Genomic DNA, 17,107 nt, shown 5'->3' with positions numbered 1-17,107 from the left:
AAATAACCACTCTCACGGAGACACCTGAAAGATTTTAAAGACTAAATCCACAAAAATGGAAAGTCATCAAATATATTTACACAAGCACTGTGCTTTAAGTACAATTTTTAGATAGCTGTACTTCGCTTGAGTATTTCCATTTATGTTTCTTCTCCTTCTGTGTCACCACATGGCATAGGAACATATTTTAGGGTACTTTTTACTCCACTACATTTATCTGAGAGCTACTAGTTAGAGCTACTTACTCTGCAGATTAAAGAGTTAATTCTGCCTATATAATTGGTACCTTTTCTTTTTCCTACTTATGTCAATTTGCTGATAAAAGGAACATTTTTAATGCAGGACCTCAGAAAACACTGGCAAGATATTGTGTCTTTTTTATATCCTTTGTCCACTTTGCATCTTTGTTTACTCAAATTAAGTTCACGCAGTAGTTTGAGCCACACTAAGACGAATTTAATTGGATCCCATCTCTGCTCATCACACGCAGAGAGGTTGAGTTTATTTGTAAAACATTACCACAACAAAACTAGCCATGATGTTTCAGGTTTGGCATGACAAATCCAAACTATGGAAATAATTGAATAATTAAAAAAGAACCAGGTCAAGCTAAATTGGAAAGCAAGTGAACTGAAGTTGACAAAAGATCAGCAAATTAATTGCTGTGCTCTTCTGCTTCACTTGAGCAGCAATCTACAGTTACAACCAAAGTTATCAGAAACATCCAGAAGGACCCCGTTTCATTTTGAATAAGTAATTTTGCCTCTGGTGGACAGTGATGTCAAATACTGAGATTCCCCCAATCCCAAATGGATCCCTTACAGACTCGTTGACTCAAGCCCTAAACCCTTACAGACCTAGGAACAATTCCATTTCTTCCCCTTAGCCCTTGTCTTGGCCCTTCCCCTTGGTTTTGCGCATAATCTATATGGCATCTATTTGGGATGGGGGGACTGTGTAATTTTAGATGTCAGCTGCAGTGTGGTGTTATCAGCATTTAGGAGTTCAAATACCTTCATGCCCATATATAGATATGCTTGTACATGTGCATGATAATGGGAAAATCATGGGAAAATCAATCACCTATAACACCAACAGCTTAATTTGTTTGTCCTAAGTGCACAAACATGTTGCCAATGTAACCCTGTGCTGTCCAGTAATTATGTGGTACTGGTCTGATACCTGAGGACTAACTTCTTCAGTTAGGCAAGTTATGTACCGACTTTCCAGATTTTGACACTAATTTTAGAAGACCAGAGGTGACTGGATTATATTAAACCCAAATCACTTGCAGTCAGCAGCCATCTGTGGTCCAAATACAACCTTTGACAAGTAAATTTCCACATTCTCCATTTTAAGTTTGTCACACATTTCAAGTTACTATACACCCAAGTTACATGACTGACAAAACCAGAGCTGTGATACACGGGACTGACACATGCCATGATGTTCAATTAATGTTTAAGTAAATGTAAATACAGAACAATTTAATCCCATTATGGTGAAATTAATAAAGAAGCTGAAGCTTGTGGTAAATTTTAACAGTGTTCATTTATTGTTCAATACACAACCACATCACAGTTGTTGCTGAACAAAATGTATTATGGTCCATGAACAAGACAGCTGTAGTTCTGATGTTCAGAGATGGTCCAGCATCTTTGCCTCTTCCCGTCAGACGTTCACAGCAGGCTCCATGAGACGCGCAGTCATCTGAAGTCAGGGCTTTAGGCCTTCGTTCCAGTGATGGAGGCTCCACTTCAGCCACATGCGTCAGTCATCTGGAGAGGCTCCGACAGGATCACAGCTGGTGGGGATGAGGGCTTACTTTGACCTCTGCCTCATCTTTCTCCTTTTACGCTTCAGCCTGTGATTAAAAAAAAACAAAAAAAAAAAAAAAAAACAACAGCTGTCAGGAAAATGTTCAGGAGTTTTCTGCTCAATAGCCCTTCAGCAGTGCAGAAATCTGGACTGACCACAACCCTGACAAGTCGTCCACATTTTTACTGGCCAAAAACAAAGGATTTAATGGCCCATTCAGTAACAATTTAACCTGGGACACGAGATAATGAGTTTAAAAAAAAAAAAAAAAAGGAATTTATCAGTATCTGCAGTTACAGCACTGCGTAGGATCCTTCAATTTGCCTTTTTAAATGCATTAGACCTTTTACCATCCCATGTTTCACCTTTAAAGGCAACATCAGAATTTGGAGTCATATTACAGGTTCTGTATTTAAAGGGAGTTAAACTGCAAAGACACTTCCTAAGCTTTAAGGCAGACTCAATACTGATGAATGGTTGCATTTCAAAACTGCGGAGGAAACATGCTCAATATAATTTAATGAATTTCAGCCATTTTAAAATCATGGGTTGCATCCTGGAGCCATTATTCCAAAGATTTTAAGTTGTAAGTGATGTTCACATGGACAAATATTTAGAACATGAATCTATGGACATGTCTAGAGCAATGTGCACATTTGTGACAGGCTCCAGTCCTGCCTTTACTGCTGGGCACACTTGAGGAGTTGACTATGGATGAGTCTTTAAAAATGGACATAAGCAGGTATTCAATTCCAAAGTGGAAAAGACAAGTTCACACTAGACAGCAGACACAAATACTGGGTATAACCATCATTTGATCAAGTGCTAGTGTTGAACTGGATTGGGATTTAAAATTTGAGTGCACTGTCATTAAATACATGATAGATTACATGATAGATTACAAATAATCTCAGGTAGCTTTGTCACTACTGAAGTGGTAAAATAGTTTTCTTATTATGCACACTCAGTTTTTCAACATGTATCAAAATCCTCAAACGACTGGCAATTAGGAATCTGCGTAAAGGAAAGAGATCAATAAGGCTTACCTGCGCATACGCTTCTTCCTCCACTGGAAAACAAGAGGGATATTTATTAGTGTACAGTAAATTCAGGTCAGTGGCCATGTGGGCCATCCCTCTTACTATGTGACAGCATGCTTGTTGTGAAGCAAAGAAACTACACCACACTACACTGGTACTGAAGACAGTAAACAGTAACGTCTGTCTCCCACCAGAACTAGACATTTAACCAATACACACAAATACCAAGAGGTTCACCATTGCTAACATTAAGAGTATGAACCAGAGCGGGCCTTTCTGCAACAGCAACACTTGCATTACATTCCCACTGTACGGTATAAAATGTCTGAGTTACTAGCACAGTAGGAGTTACTGGAGAATAAATACATTGAGAACCGCTTTCAGCAGCACAGACATTTAGCATTGTTAACATTTGAGCATGCAGCAAAGCGGCCCTCCTGCAACTTAACATTTACACTATTTCCTCTTGCACTGTCTTCAAGCGAGAGGTTTAGTTTACATTATCATCATAGTTCTAGTGTGTGGAAAACAAACACATAGCTACAGAATCGTTTTCGGCCAACAAACAGGATAAAGCAGCGCTGCGGTTGCTATCCAGATGCTAGCTAGCAGCATTGACTGAACAGGAAGAGAATATAAAACATTAAATTACTGACACAGGCTGGTCAACTCACCTTGGCTCTCATCGTGTGGAGAGATTCTGTGAAAACAATACAAATGAAATTATTAGTAACAGCGGATGATTTGTAAAACTTGAAGATTTATTTGGATTCAGTTAGCAGCGAAACAAATTCACATACCTCTGAGCGAGGAGAGCAACGGAAAGAGGATGTGACGAAGGAAGAGGGAGGAACTTATACAGGCGTTTACGTCACGTTCGAGCGCCAAGTTTTTTTACTTTGCTCACTGGGAAATGTAGTCTTAATGGTCAGGACTGCGTTTTTCAGGCATAAAAGTTATCAAAGTGAGATATGGCGCTTTAAAACTTTCTTAAATGATTTATATTGAGAATGTACAAAACATATTTGGCATTCATTAGGTTCAGGATGGTGTGAAGAAACTGCTAAAGCGAAAAGTAGAGCAGAAAATAAATGTTATTATCATTATTATTATTATATATCTATTATTACAAGATTGAAAATGATTTCAAAGGGAGTGCCTTAACTGCAAGTTGAAATTAATAAAGGGAGGCAAAAAAGTACAAAAATGAATAAATTAAAAAAAGTAGTAACCATAAAATAAAATTAATTATTTACAAGGGCAAATTTATTTTTTCTTAGTTATCTGACATGATAGGAAAATGTTTTTTTTAGGATCACATAATTGTGCTTTTCTTCCTTTAATCAGTTTTAAAGACTTTATGTACAGTATAAATTAATTCAAGAAAAAATAAAAGTTGGGGGAGGATTTCAGGATTTTGATCTTATGTATAAAAAAATTGCCAAACATATGATTATATTACAACAGAGTTTGTCATTTTTGTTTTTCAAGATCGTGCCAAATATTGTCTCTAGATTTCGAAGCTGGAAATGATGAGATATTTAGGTTCATGCATTTGTGAATGTCAAGCCAAAATGTATGTATTACACTCCTTGGGAAAAATATATGGACTGTGAATTCAATATCACTTTCATAAAATCAATATTAAATTGTAGTTTTAGTAATTCTTTAGAAGGATGACTGCATAAATTCATCATTTTGAAATGTGTTTCATTTGTTTGGGAGGTAAAGGTAAAGTCAGATACATAGATCTTAGTTTATTAATTTCATTTTTATCAAATTTGTGCAAGACGTAATTTTTCTTTTGTCTTCCAGAGAATCATTTTCAGCAAGACAGTTTCTTATTAAGTATTTATGGCATTTCTCGTCCAAAATAAGAATCCCTTGAATTGCTAGTGGGGCCAGTTGATGCTGTGATACTCTAAAACTGAGCCAGGCTTTCAGGGCTGCAAATAAAAACTAGCCTGGAAATAAAGAGACCTAATGAATGTTTCAAAAGGTTGGCTTTTGTACATTGTACAGCCTACAACTGCAGCTCTAACCACTGAATTAACCTAAAAAATATGGAATTATCTTACGGACATCAATTACTTAAATGGCCATTTGGTTAATTTTATTTCCACATCATAACATAAAAAATAATTGTAATATTAATGTTAAAAGACAAGATTCATCCTTGACCTTGCAGCTAGCACCTCAAGGTCCCCTTAATCGCTTATCTGGAGATATCAATTAATGAAACAGTCTTCATTCGCAAAGTCTAAAGCTCTAGTAACTACCTTGACATTAGTTTTTGTTGAAGCTCTATATCTATTTTTCTTCCCAACTGCAAAAACAACATAAGCATGAAACCATCCTGCTTCTCAGCAGAGGGCGATACAGATAAAACCCTCTTAAAAAGGTATTTGTAATTTAATAGTGTTATTAATACCTATCATGATATGGTAAATTCGTTTGTAAATCAATCAAATGGTCTTTTTTTTTGTTAAATCCAGCTTATTGAAAAATATATCGCCATGAAGTTCAGGTCATTGTTTTCCAACAATTCCCAAATTGGCCTAATACACCCAGAGGTAACAAATGACTAGCAAATTCCAGCTTTATCATGTCTCCTTCAACACTACCACAACCCCTGAATTTAAAACCTCACTATTGTAGAGTCACAATGTTCCTCTGCAGGCATCTCCAGTATTGAACTTTGACAAAAACCCCAAAAGAAAACAAAGAGAAATGTATGAAAATGTTTTATTTCATTAGATGTAAAGTTCCATTGCCCACTGACTGAGCTACAAAGCAGGATTTTACTTTTCTCAACATGTTCAACTGTTGACAAATCTGACCCAACACTGACCCAGACTCAAAATAATCTCCGACTGGTCCAATTCCACTGAAGACACCCATAAAACCTTTTGTTAAAGTGTGGTCAGCTTCAGTTTTCATGCTTCACCAGACCAATGATGTCGTAAAGCAAGTAACAGGTGTCACTGATAGAAAAGTTCTTCAAAACTAGAACGTAGAGATTTTCCGTCGTTTCATAAAATTCAAGGGGAATGGCAGTAAATGTAGCGGTTTTGTTCCCAAAAGTCAAGCTGATTACAACTGATTTTTGCTTGTATACTTAAAAATACTCCAGTCTTCTGCTCAGGTTATTGCTTTAAAGGAATCTAGTGTGGTTAAATCTGGCCTGTATGATGGAAGAGTAACCATAAACCCTCACTACATTAACTCTGATGCAAAAGCCTTCGTTCATATTACAATCCTTGTCATTACTTCATTGTCAATTTTGTTACCTTTTTTTAGTTTGTCATTTCTAAAGGGGGACAAACTTATAATTTAACCCTTTACTGCACAGTTAAGAAAAAATATGTATGATGACATGATTTTAAATGTTAAAGGTCCATTTTTTATAAAGCGCTGAATGAATAAACTCGTCTTCTCTCATCAAGACACGAAAGAGGTGACAAAGTGCTTGTAAACTTTTCGATAAAATATCTGAATATTCATTTTTACTACAAATTCTCATTTAGATATAAACAAGTTTAGATAACTTGTTGTAGCTTTGTTGCCAAAGGGAAACATCATGTGACTGCGCAGTCGGACCATCCTATTCAAACAGGAGAATCCATGAAGTGCTTAGAGAAAGAAACATTGAGTTCATGAATATGAGCCACGTTTCTGTTGATACTATCCAATATTTCTTCACCTGCAGCTGAATTACAAAAATACAGACTGATCCAATCCCAATAATGCCCACTGTAAGCTTCAGTTTTACTTGAAAAGGAAAAAAAATACAAACATTATGAGGACCAAAGGATTTGGCACCAGTCGCACGCGCACCATTTGGCAACAAGTCTTCTCAAAGATGTAAAACTACTTGCAAATATTCTTCATTTCCTACTGAAGTCAGGGAGGAAAGAGCAACATGGTACTTTTAATGAATGCAGTAAAGGGTTAAGCCTCCGTGTAGGATCCAAAACTCATTGGTTTAATTAGTGAAAACAGCTCTGTTAGATGTACACTGGGCAGAGAGTGTGAGGCAATTTGTCATGTGTTCTCTTGCTTCTCTTTGGGGTCTTGCATGTGTGGAAAGGCAGTGCTCGTTTATTCTGCAGCTTCTGTGTCCTCGGACGGCTGTCCAGTTGCATTTTCTGCTGTCTTTGAGGCCTGTAGGATGTGAAAAAGGGAGGTTCAGATCAGTGAGGTAACGAGGAGGTGATGGGAGGACAGCATGTGGGTTTGTTAGCATCATAATTTACCTTCTTTTTCTTTTTCTTCTGTGTTTTACGGCTTGCAGAGCTTTGTAGTAAAGTCTGGGGGAGAGCAGAGATGTTTCAGTATAAAAGGGAACGAGAATGTTTAATGGGTTGTCAAAGACACTTGACACAGAGTGAAGTGAATTCATGATCTTACCCGTAGCTCTGCATCCTGAACTTCATGCTCTGACTTGTAGAGCTCTGGATCGAAGGGTCCGTTGGTGATTCTGTGAGGCCCGTTGGCCATCAGCAGCACTGTGAACTTAAACTGAGCTACACACTCTCCTGAAGACAAAGACACAGGAGGAGGGGGGCGTTGAATAAACAGGGAGATCTGTTGAAAGCAAAAACGATATGAAGTGGAGAGGTAAACACTCACCCTCTTTCTCGTGTAGCACGCTGAAGGGCTGTACCAGTTCATGTTTGGCACACTCCATCACACCCAGACGGGCTTTGGCCTCATCCTCAAATGCCCTGATGGAAAATGGATGGCAGTATTAGGTAACTGCTTGAGCCAGTTTATCAATATTCAACAATGTATTTAAAATTTCAGCAGGTAGCAGACTATGCATATTAGTTGTTACACACAAATTGTGGTGTTCATACCGTAGAGTAAAGGGCATGGCATCAAAGCGTCGTTCCACTTCACTGAAGAATGTACGGGAAGTTTTCATCTTCAAGCCGTACTGCTTACTGGGGTCCCTCTTATAGATGGTGGTCCTCAGACCTCCATCTCTGGCCTGATTGAAAAAAAGAGAGTTAAAAATGGCTTATTTCCACTGCATGGTTTGGCTCGACTTGACTGACTTTCAGTACCAGTTTCTTTTCTTTATTTCGTTTTCCATTCTGAATAGTACTCCCTCAGTGCACTGAATACTTTTTTTCAGCAACCAAAGAGAGGAATAACTGCACTTTGTAAATTGTGCAGGGTGGTGTGTGTGGTGTTCACCATTTGTTTGCAGGCTGCAATTTTCTCAAATCTTGGGGTGAATAAATGGAAAAAATTGTGGTAGCTATTGACAGTAGCTAGACTATTTAAAAATGGTGGGATTATGCAGCATGTCCTGGGTAACGCTAACAACAAGTTCTCTCTGACCACAATCAGTGGTTACCAGTAGAGCTCTGATTTTCTTCCTGAGCCTGAATGGACCTGACCCATCCCTGTCTAGCTCTGGCTGGGCCGGGCTATAATTTATCCATATCCATATTATCCAGATGTCATTGACTATGGCTATGAGTTTTAATTGACACTAAACACACAAAGTGGCGCAGCTCACCCTGCAAAAGCACAAAATGACAGACTCATGAATTAACAGATGGAAGAGAAGAAGTGGTGTGAGGAAACACGTCAGTCCCTGGCTTCTAATAAATGTTTGAATATAAAAAAAATATTATTGTTTCATATAATACATTTTTTTTACAGCAGGAATTCAGGTGATCAATCAGGATCAGGCAGAAAACTGTTGCCTGTGGCTTGGACAGAAACCATGTGGGTTCATGTGGGGTTTGACCTGATTTTTTGGGCCCGATCGGAGCTCCAGTTTTCGGTGATTTAACCCCACCTCCTAGCATTGGCTCAGCTTGGTTGGAACCTTGACCTAGGTGCTACCATTAAATGTACCAGGTACTATCCACAACTTTTGCAGAAAACAGCAAACCACAAAAGAGCAAGTCGAGTAGAGTAGAGCTGTGCTGCACCATGTAGTGGAACTGTTTGTCTGTTCTTTACACAAACAAGTTTATTAGCTACACTTTTAGTAATGACAGCTAATGAATAAAGATGAGAGAGGACACTGACCTTCCCTTCTCCGGTGCTAATCAAGACGTCCACAGCATAGACTTCATGTACCTCAAACTCTGCTTTCTCATGGTCCTTTCTGAAAATGAGAGTCGACAGCAGCCACTGAAAAAAAGTGACTTATTTTGCACTTGATTTGTCGATGCAATACATCTGTTCTTCATGATAAATCACAAATCTCACTGTGAACATCTCAATATGACTACTGGTGCTTTCATAATATATTTACGCAATAAGATTTTTGATACATAATCACCAGTAATGTGGCTATAATGACTAAGTGTGTAAAGACAAATAGAACAGCTAGAACAGGCTGATAAGTTCAGGAAATTACATCACACTTAGGATATAATGATGACCTGAGACCCACAGATCATCTCAGGTCCCTCCCCCCTCCTCCTGTGTAAAAAGTAACTAAAGGTACCTTTGCTGGTCTGTCGGGTTCTGAATGATGGTCTTCTCTCCATCTATGACATGCTGCTTTAGCTGATGAGACAGCATACCTTTAAAACACAGAGCCAGGCAGGAAAGGTGATATTAAGACAGGGAAAGTGAGCCTTTTTCACAAAAACATCCACTTCAATGTTATGAATCTGTAAAAATCATTGTCAACATAACATAATATAATATAATCTATACATATATATACACACATATATATATACACACATACATACAGTACAGGCCAAAAGTTTGGACACACCTTCTCATTCAATGCGTTTTCTTTATTTTCATGACTATTTACATTGTAGATTCTCACTGAAGGCATCAAAACTATGAATGAACACATGTGGAGTTATGTACTTAACAAAAAAAGGTGAAATAACTGAAAACATGTTTTATATTCTAGTTTCTTCAAAATAGCTACCCTTTGCTCTGATTACTGCTTTGCACACTCTTGGCATTCTCTCGATGAGCTTCAAGAGGTAGTCACCTGAAATGGTTTCCACTTCACAGGTGTGCCTTATCAGGGTTAATTAGTGGAATTTCTTGCTTTATCAATGGGGTTGGGACCATCAGTTGTGTTGTGCAGAAGTCAGGTTAATACACAGCCGACAGCCCTATTGGACAACTGTTAAAATTCATATTATGGCAAGAACCAATCAGCTAACTAAAGAAAAACGAGTGGCCATCATTACTTTAAGAAATGAAGGTCAGTCAGTCCGGAAAATTGCAAAAACTTTAAATGTGTCCCCAAGTGGAGTCGCAAAAACCATCAAGCGCTACAACGAAACTGGCACACATGAGGACCGACCCAGGAAAGGAAGACCAAGAGTCACCTCTGCTTCTGAGGATAAGTTCATCCGAGTCACCAGCCTCAGAAATCGAAAGTTAACAGCAGCACAGATCAGAGACCAGATGAATGCCACACAGAGTTCTAGCAGCAGACCCATCTCTAGAACAACTGTTAAGAGGAGACTGCGCAAAACAGGCCTTTATGGTCAAATAGCTGCTAGGAAACCACTGCTAAGGAGAGGCAACAAGCAGAAGAGATTTGTTTGGGCCAAGAAACACAAGGAATGGACATTAGACCAGTGGAAATCTGTGCTTTGGTCTGATGAGTCCAAATTTGAGATCTTTGGTTCCAAGCGCCGTGTCTTTGTGAGACGCAGAAAAGGTGAACGGATGGATTCCACATGCCTGGTTCCCACTGTGAAGCATGGAGGAGGAGGTGTGATGGTGTGGGGGTGTTTTGCTGGTGACACTGTTGGGGATTTATTCAAAATTGAAGGCACACTGAACCAGCATGGCTACCACAGCATCCTGCAGCGACATGCCATCCCATCCGGTTTGCGTTTAGTTGGACGATCATTTATTTTTCAACAGGACAATGACCCCAAACACACCTCCAGGCTGTGTAAGGGCTATTTGACCAAGAAGGAGAGTGATGGAGTGCTGCGGCAGATGACCTGGCCTCCACAGTCACCGGACCTGAACCCAATCGAGATGGTTTGGGGTGAGCTGGACCGCAGAGTGAAGGCAAAGGGGCCAACAAGTGCTAAACACCTCTGGGAACTCCTTCAAGACTGTTGGAAAACCATTTCAGGTGACTACCTCTTGAAGCTCATGGAGAGAATGCCAAGAGTGTGCAAAGCAGTAATCAGAGCAAAGGGTTGCTATTTTGAAGAAACTAGAATATAAAACATGTTTTCAGTTATGTCACCTTTTTTTGTTAAGTACATAACTCCACATGTGTTCATTCATAGTTTTGATGCCTTCAGTGAGAATCTACAATGTAAATAGTCATGAAAATAAAGAAACGCATTGAATGAGAAGGTGTGTCCAAACTTTTGGCCTGTACTGTACATATATATATATATATATATATATATATACATATATATACACATATATATATATATACATATATATATATATATACATATATATATATATATATATATATATATATATATATATATATATATATATATATATATATATACACACACATACATACATACATATATATATATATATATATATATATATATATATATATATATATATATATATATATATATATATATATATATATATATGTGTGTATATAATGGTATGGTTAGGTTTACATAGCTTTTGTGATTTTTTCCATCTTGTGTGTGCACTCCTTTCCTATTGACAATGCTTCCTCTGCCGATTGATGATCTGCTCTAAAAAGTCGCCATATTTGCTTTGCAGTGACTCCCAATCTGTTTTCTGCTGCTTTGACCGTCCTATACTCCTGTTACTTTCAGTAACAGTTCAACCTCACCGTCAGTCAAGAGAAATCCAAGGTCTCACTTTCCACCATTTTCGTAGTATTTTCTGATACTAAGCAACCAACCACAGAGTAGACAATCTGCTTCCTGTTTACACTGGTACACGTGTGACTAGTGTACATAAATGGTAGCTTAATATGTGTTTTAAGACGTGTTGATGGAAGACATTTTTTTCTGAAACCATGCTAAAAACGCTTATGTGTGTGGAAATAATTTTCATTTTAAAATGAAAACACATTAGTGTGGATGTGGCATCAGAAGCACAAACTTTGACCAGACACTCACCCTCAATTGGTGAGCATTTGAACGACTGAGCGATCTTGTTCCAGGCTTCTGTCACTTGGGTGTTCTGAGAGAAAGAAAAATGCATTTCTTTACTTTCACATGCCAAATACAGTTTTGCACTCACCGGCCAATTAAAACACACACTTACACAAGCCAGTTTTAATGCTTAAGAATCATTTTAAGGCCCATCTAAATCTAGTATTGAGCCAGAGCCAGCTATGGTAAAGAAAGTAACTCAGCATTATGGCTGACACAGAGGACAGTGAGGAAGTGGTTCCTATACCTGGTTACCAGGTTTAACAAGGCGGAGAGCTGCTTCTGCACACAGATGGGCCGCTTTGATTACATCAGCTTTCCTTCCAGTGATAGGGTTCTCCTGCAGAAATAAGACACAGCGAGAAGAGGACTTAAATGAGAGCTCCAGCGAGAGGACACAAACCGAAGACTGAAGCAGCATTTTAAAAAAGGCCCTCACCTTACTGGCTCCCACCACAAAGCTGTGGGCAACATTGGCGATGAAGCCGTCAACGTGAACTCCTAGATCTCTACACAAAGTCAGAGGAAAAGAAGAGATGAGAGTATGAAATAATAATTAAACAAATTAAACTGATCCTGTGTCAGATTCATCGCAAGTTTAACTGCCACCCATCTGTCAGGATTAATATAATGATACCAATCAATCAAATCAAGTCTGGAAGGGCAAAATGTCAACTATCTTCCACTTTGGAAAGTTAGACTAATAAAGACTAAAGAATAAAAGAAGGTCAGACAAAAAATAAAACAATTCAATCTGTTATGGGCATTAAATGGAAGATATACTCCAAGGTGAATTTATTTTTGGCTGTACATCAGCTGGAATACAGTGAAGGACTTATTGTGAATTCAAGGGGGCACCACTACTGGCTGTAATAAATTGAACAGACAGAAGGTTAGACTATGAGTGCGTGAAACGTGAGAAACATACAAACCTAGTGTGAAACCACATCACCACAAAATACAATGAACATTTTTAAAACATCCCAAATTCACACGCAGCACAAAAGACGACAGAGGAACATACAGACAGAAACATACGTGGCAACACAACAACTAAGATGAGATGACTTCCTGTTTCAAAGCACATTAGAAAAATGTGATAAGTGGGATTTAGCAGATGGATGGCCACCAATGCTAAAATCCAACATATCATTTCAAAAACTGCAAAGAACACCTGTATGAAAAGTGACCAACCTTACTTGTCGTTTGCCACACAGGACAGACAGGAAGACAAGACCTTACTGATGAAGCAGACAGTCAACAGCCAAGAAAAAAACCCTCACAGACAAGCCGAGATGTCACATAGAAAGAAGGGAAGACAACACTGAAGACACACAGGGGTGACATTATTACAAAGCGTGGTGCCTACATTTTGACCAGATCCCCATCTTTAAGTGTGTAGTCAGGGTCACTCTTCAGGGGAGAGAAGTGGCAAACACAGTTATTGACTGAGACGCTGGTGGGAAAGGCAATTCCTAGAAGAGGGAAAAGAAAACCACCAAGTCTTCATTTGGACATCATCCACAAGTTCAGCAAGAAAACTATGCAAGGATGGAGGGAGTGACAGAGATCACCAAAAAATCGTACACTGTCATACTCCACTGCCATATTTTGAAATCCCTGCTGTAATTAAAGGTATTGAAGATTGTGTGGACAAACACACCAACAATTTGCATGACTGCATCTAGATTCTTCTTGAGGGGTTCACCTCAGATCACCCAAGTAACAACGACTCACTATCATCTTTGGCTCACCTTTCTTCATTTCCTTTTCCTTCTTGAAGACCTTTCCAGTCTCAGCCATGATGTAGGCATCTCCCTTCTCACAGAGGCTGAGCACTGACACCCCGGGCTTGGCTGTTTCCACAACCAGACGGAGAGCCTCTGGGTGACACAAATGGCAAATGATTAATTGCAGTAGAACAATAAGCATGTAGAGCAGGTAGACAACATAATGTAGTATTAATATGTCAGAAACCAGAAATCACATTTGGTATTTTCTCTGACTGTTAACACTGAGTGAAATGAGCACTAAATGCCAAACACATGACATGATAATATTTTTATATTTTTTTATTTTTTTTATCACATCAACCAACCGTAGTTTAACACCATAAGCTGTCAGGGAACTGACTCAAAAATGGCTTTTTGATAGCTTGATTATGTCAATATTATTGAACTCAAGGTGACAGTGTGAAGGGACGGGTATTGTTTAAAAAAATACCAGTATCCTTAAAGTGATACCGATACCATCTGAGAACTTCATTTGATACCTTTTTCTACTTCATTCGATAGCCATTTTATCAATGAAAGCATTCAGTTGCATAAAATGACACCAGGCGCCACAGGCATGTTACAAGCCCATACTCTAACGTTTTGGTGGCACGTAGGCATCTGGGTTGTAGCTGCTGCGGTAGTGGGCCAATCAGACCGTATTAAATCGAAGAGTGCTTGCAATGATTGGCTGCAAGCAAAACCATACAAGTAGCAATTGTTTTCTAGATCTTGGTACAAAAAGAAGTGCAGGTATCACTTGACAGGAGAAGTTTCGATGGTACTAGGTAATTTTGGTTTCTACCTTAAAAGGTATTGAGTACTGATACTCAGTCCTCATAGTGTGTGAATTAAGGCAAGGTTTTAAACAGGGTTGGGTGGTATGACAACTAACACTATGGGATGATATAGATTTGTCAGTCATCCATGATTTTGCAGCACCATATCAGCCAGCATTAATGCATACAAGAACTGCTTTATAATACATGTAAATGCCATTTTGATCAATGTGATGACATAACTTAATGTGGCAATTATTTAATACACTAGGTTTGCCAAAAACACTTGTTACTGTCTGGTTATTTTATCTCGAAACAGTTCCTGAAAATGAAATTATAATATTATAATCCATAACCACTATGACAGTGGATGTTTTTCCATATCTCCCACTCCTAATTTCAAATAAGTAATCCTTTATTTGCAATGAATTATCAAGTATTTATTATCTGTATTTTCGACACATTAACGTTACCCAGAGAAGTCAAACTGTCTGGGTGTGACAATGCACAGACAATGATAATGTCATACAAGCTGTGACTTAAACCTCATTTTGTGGCATACCATACCATTTATCAATTTGACAAATATCCATCAAAAGTTTATAATAAATTAACAGAGTTTAGATATGTAAGGAGGAGAGCCGTGAACATGTAGCTAACATCAAAGTGGCTCCACAGTGAGAGCTACCTGCTTATCTGTTAACGTCCACTTATCATGTTTAGCTGACTGTAACGTTAGTGGGCAACAGGCTGAGCTAGCATGTTAGCTAGCTAGCATCCCACGTTAGTTAATCAGACAGACAGCTCCCTCCCGTACAGCCCTAAAACGTCAACGTTCATCAGCAGTAACAGAAGAGCTAGCATTGGCTAACACCGACCCAGCAGTGCCCGTTAGCTATGAAGCCAGTTAGTATAGCATATGTGTGCCTCGCATGTAAACCACATGGCTGCTGCAGCTGCTACTGTGTGGGGGAACTAACGTTAGCTGGCTGCACGACAGGCCAGATAGAGCAGGTCATCTCACCGCGTCACCAACGGCTGCTCGTTTAAATTCACTTACGGTTGGCGATGTCACCACCCATCTTGTACTTGGTGACTACCAGGTCCTCGGCTATGGTCTGCTCTTGCTCCTCGTCGGACATCTTGGCAGTGAAGTTTCAGTCGCTAGTCGGCCCTGAACAGCGACAGCTCCCCGCGGCTCAGCTCGGCTCTGACGGCTGCTGCTAACACCGGCCTCCCGCTGCCCTTCAAGCCCTCCCCCCCTTACCGTGACGCCGACGACGTCACATCGACAACGACCCGCCAAAACGCAGGGCTGCTCAGATGTTCCCTGAAATATCTTGTGGCAGTGGCTGCAGTATTGTGTCAAGTCGTTGTTTAACTATTACAGTGTTGTTGTTTCAGTGTTTTATGTTTTTCTATCATGTGCCCATATGAACATTTAAACAGGGATAATTAGGGATGCACAATAATATCAGCATGTCATTGGTTTCGGCTGATATTGGCTGTAAAATGAAGTATTGAAATTAGCCAACATGCTTTTTCTTAATTTGCACAATAAATGAATATTACAAAGATTGAAAAGAACTGTATTTCTTGTATGGCGGCATGGCGGTCCAGTGATTAGCCTTGTCACATCACAGCAAGAGGGTTCCTGGGTTTGAACCCCAGGGTAGGGGAGCCCTTCTGTGCGGAGTTTGCATGTTCTCCCCATATCAGTGTGAGTTTTCTCTGGGTACTCCAGCTTCCTCCCACAGTCCAAAGACATGCAGGTTAATCTGTGACTCTAAATTGGCCGTAGGTGTGAATGTGAGCATGAATGTGTTAGCCCTGTGATAGTCTGTCCAGGGTGCCAGCTGGGATAGGCTCCAGTCCCCCATGTGGCCCTTAACAGGATAAGCAGTTACGGAAAATGAATGAAATGGCTGTATTTCATGTCTCCATCTGCTAAGGGTATGTGTAATATAATGTTAATTCTACGACAGAACCACAACTTGATGACTAAAATTAAGTTGGGAAAAAAGTGTATATATCGATATCAGTATTAGTTATCGGTCAAATCAGATGTTATTTATTGGCATATTGGATATAGGCAAAAAATCCAATATTGTGCATCCTTAGGAATAATTCCTCCTCTCGCTACTGGCCATTAAAGGCCCTGACACACCAAGCTGACAGTCAGCTGTAGGTCAATGTTGGGCCATCGGTGAGCATCTGTTACCCTAGTTATTGTGGTGTGTCCCACACCGTTGCCCCTTGTCAGCACCCATTGGCTTTTTTTGGCTGATTCAGCATGCTAAATCAGTGACAGCAGAGCCCATTGGAGAGTGAGATCACTCTGATAGGCAGTTCAACTCAGTTCAGAGGTGAGGAGAGTAAACAAAAGTCAAGCTAAAGTCAAGACAAAATCTTGGTAAAGTAATTTTTTTTTTCTTCAGCCATAGAGTTCTTTAGCAGAAACATTTCCTGATGGTTTGTGTTATTGTTCACTGCCACATGGTAAATGTTTTGTTCATTCAGCACTGGATTGTGTTGTTAATGTGCTAACTGGCTGACTAGTGTCA

General features: G+C 39.3%; 1 protein-coding gene and 1 long non-coding RNA gene across 2 annotated transcripts; both read right to left on the bottom strand.

Moving 5' to 3' along the window:
* Positions 1–1,532: 1,532 nt before the first annotated feature.
* LOC117256349 (uncharacterized) lies at positions 1,533–3,738 on the bottom strand. Its single transcript, XR_004501640.1, has 4 exons — positions 3,659–3,738; positions 3,533–3,558; positions 2,865–2,887; positions 1,533–1,864 (listed from the first exon to the last, which is right to left on the bottom strand). It is a non-coding gene; the product is annotated as an uncharacterized LOC117256349 (long non-coding RNA).
* A 1,851-nt stretch (positions 3,739–5,589) lies between these two features.
* pa2g4a (proliferation-associated 2G4, a) lies at positions 5,590–15,801 on the bottom strand. The gene is made up of 13 exons (XM_033627757.2): positions 15,604–15,801; positions 13,747–13,875; positions 13,362–13,467; positions 12,432–12,501; positions 12,240–12,332; positions 11,957–12,020; positions 9,334–9,412; positions 8,910–8,988; positions 7,718–7,851; positions 7,491–7,585; positions 7,269–7,396; positions 7,115–7,168; positions 5,590–7,022 (listed from the first exon to the last, which is right to left on the bottom strand). Exons 1-13 carry the CDS (start codon positions 15,683–15,685, stop codon positions 6,960–6,962), a joined length of 1,176 nt encoding a protein of 391 aa, XP_033483648.1. The 5' UTR covers positions 15,686–15,801; the 3' UTR covers positions 5,590–6,959.
* Positions 15,802–17,107: the final 1,306 nt, after the last annotated feature.

The sequence above is a fragment of the Epinephelus lanceolatus genome, chromosome 1 (genome assembly GCF_041903045.1).
Source record: "Epinephelus lanceolatus isolate andai-2023 chromosome 1, ASM4190304v1, whole genome shotgun sequence".
NCBI lineage: Eukaryota > Metazoa > Chordata > Actinopteri > Perciformes > Serranidae > Epinephelus > Epinephelus lanceolatus.
The sequence above is the reverse complement of the archived record's forward strand: the minus strand, read 5'-3'. Positions and strand labels throughout refer to the sequence as shown.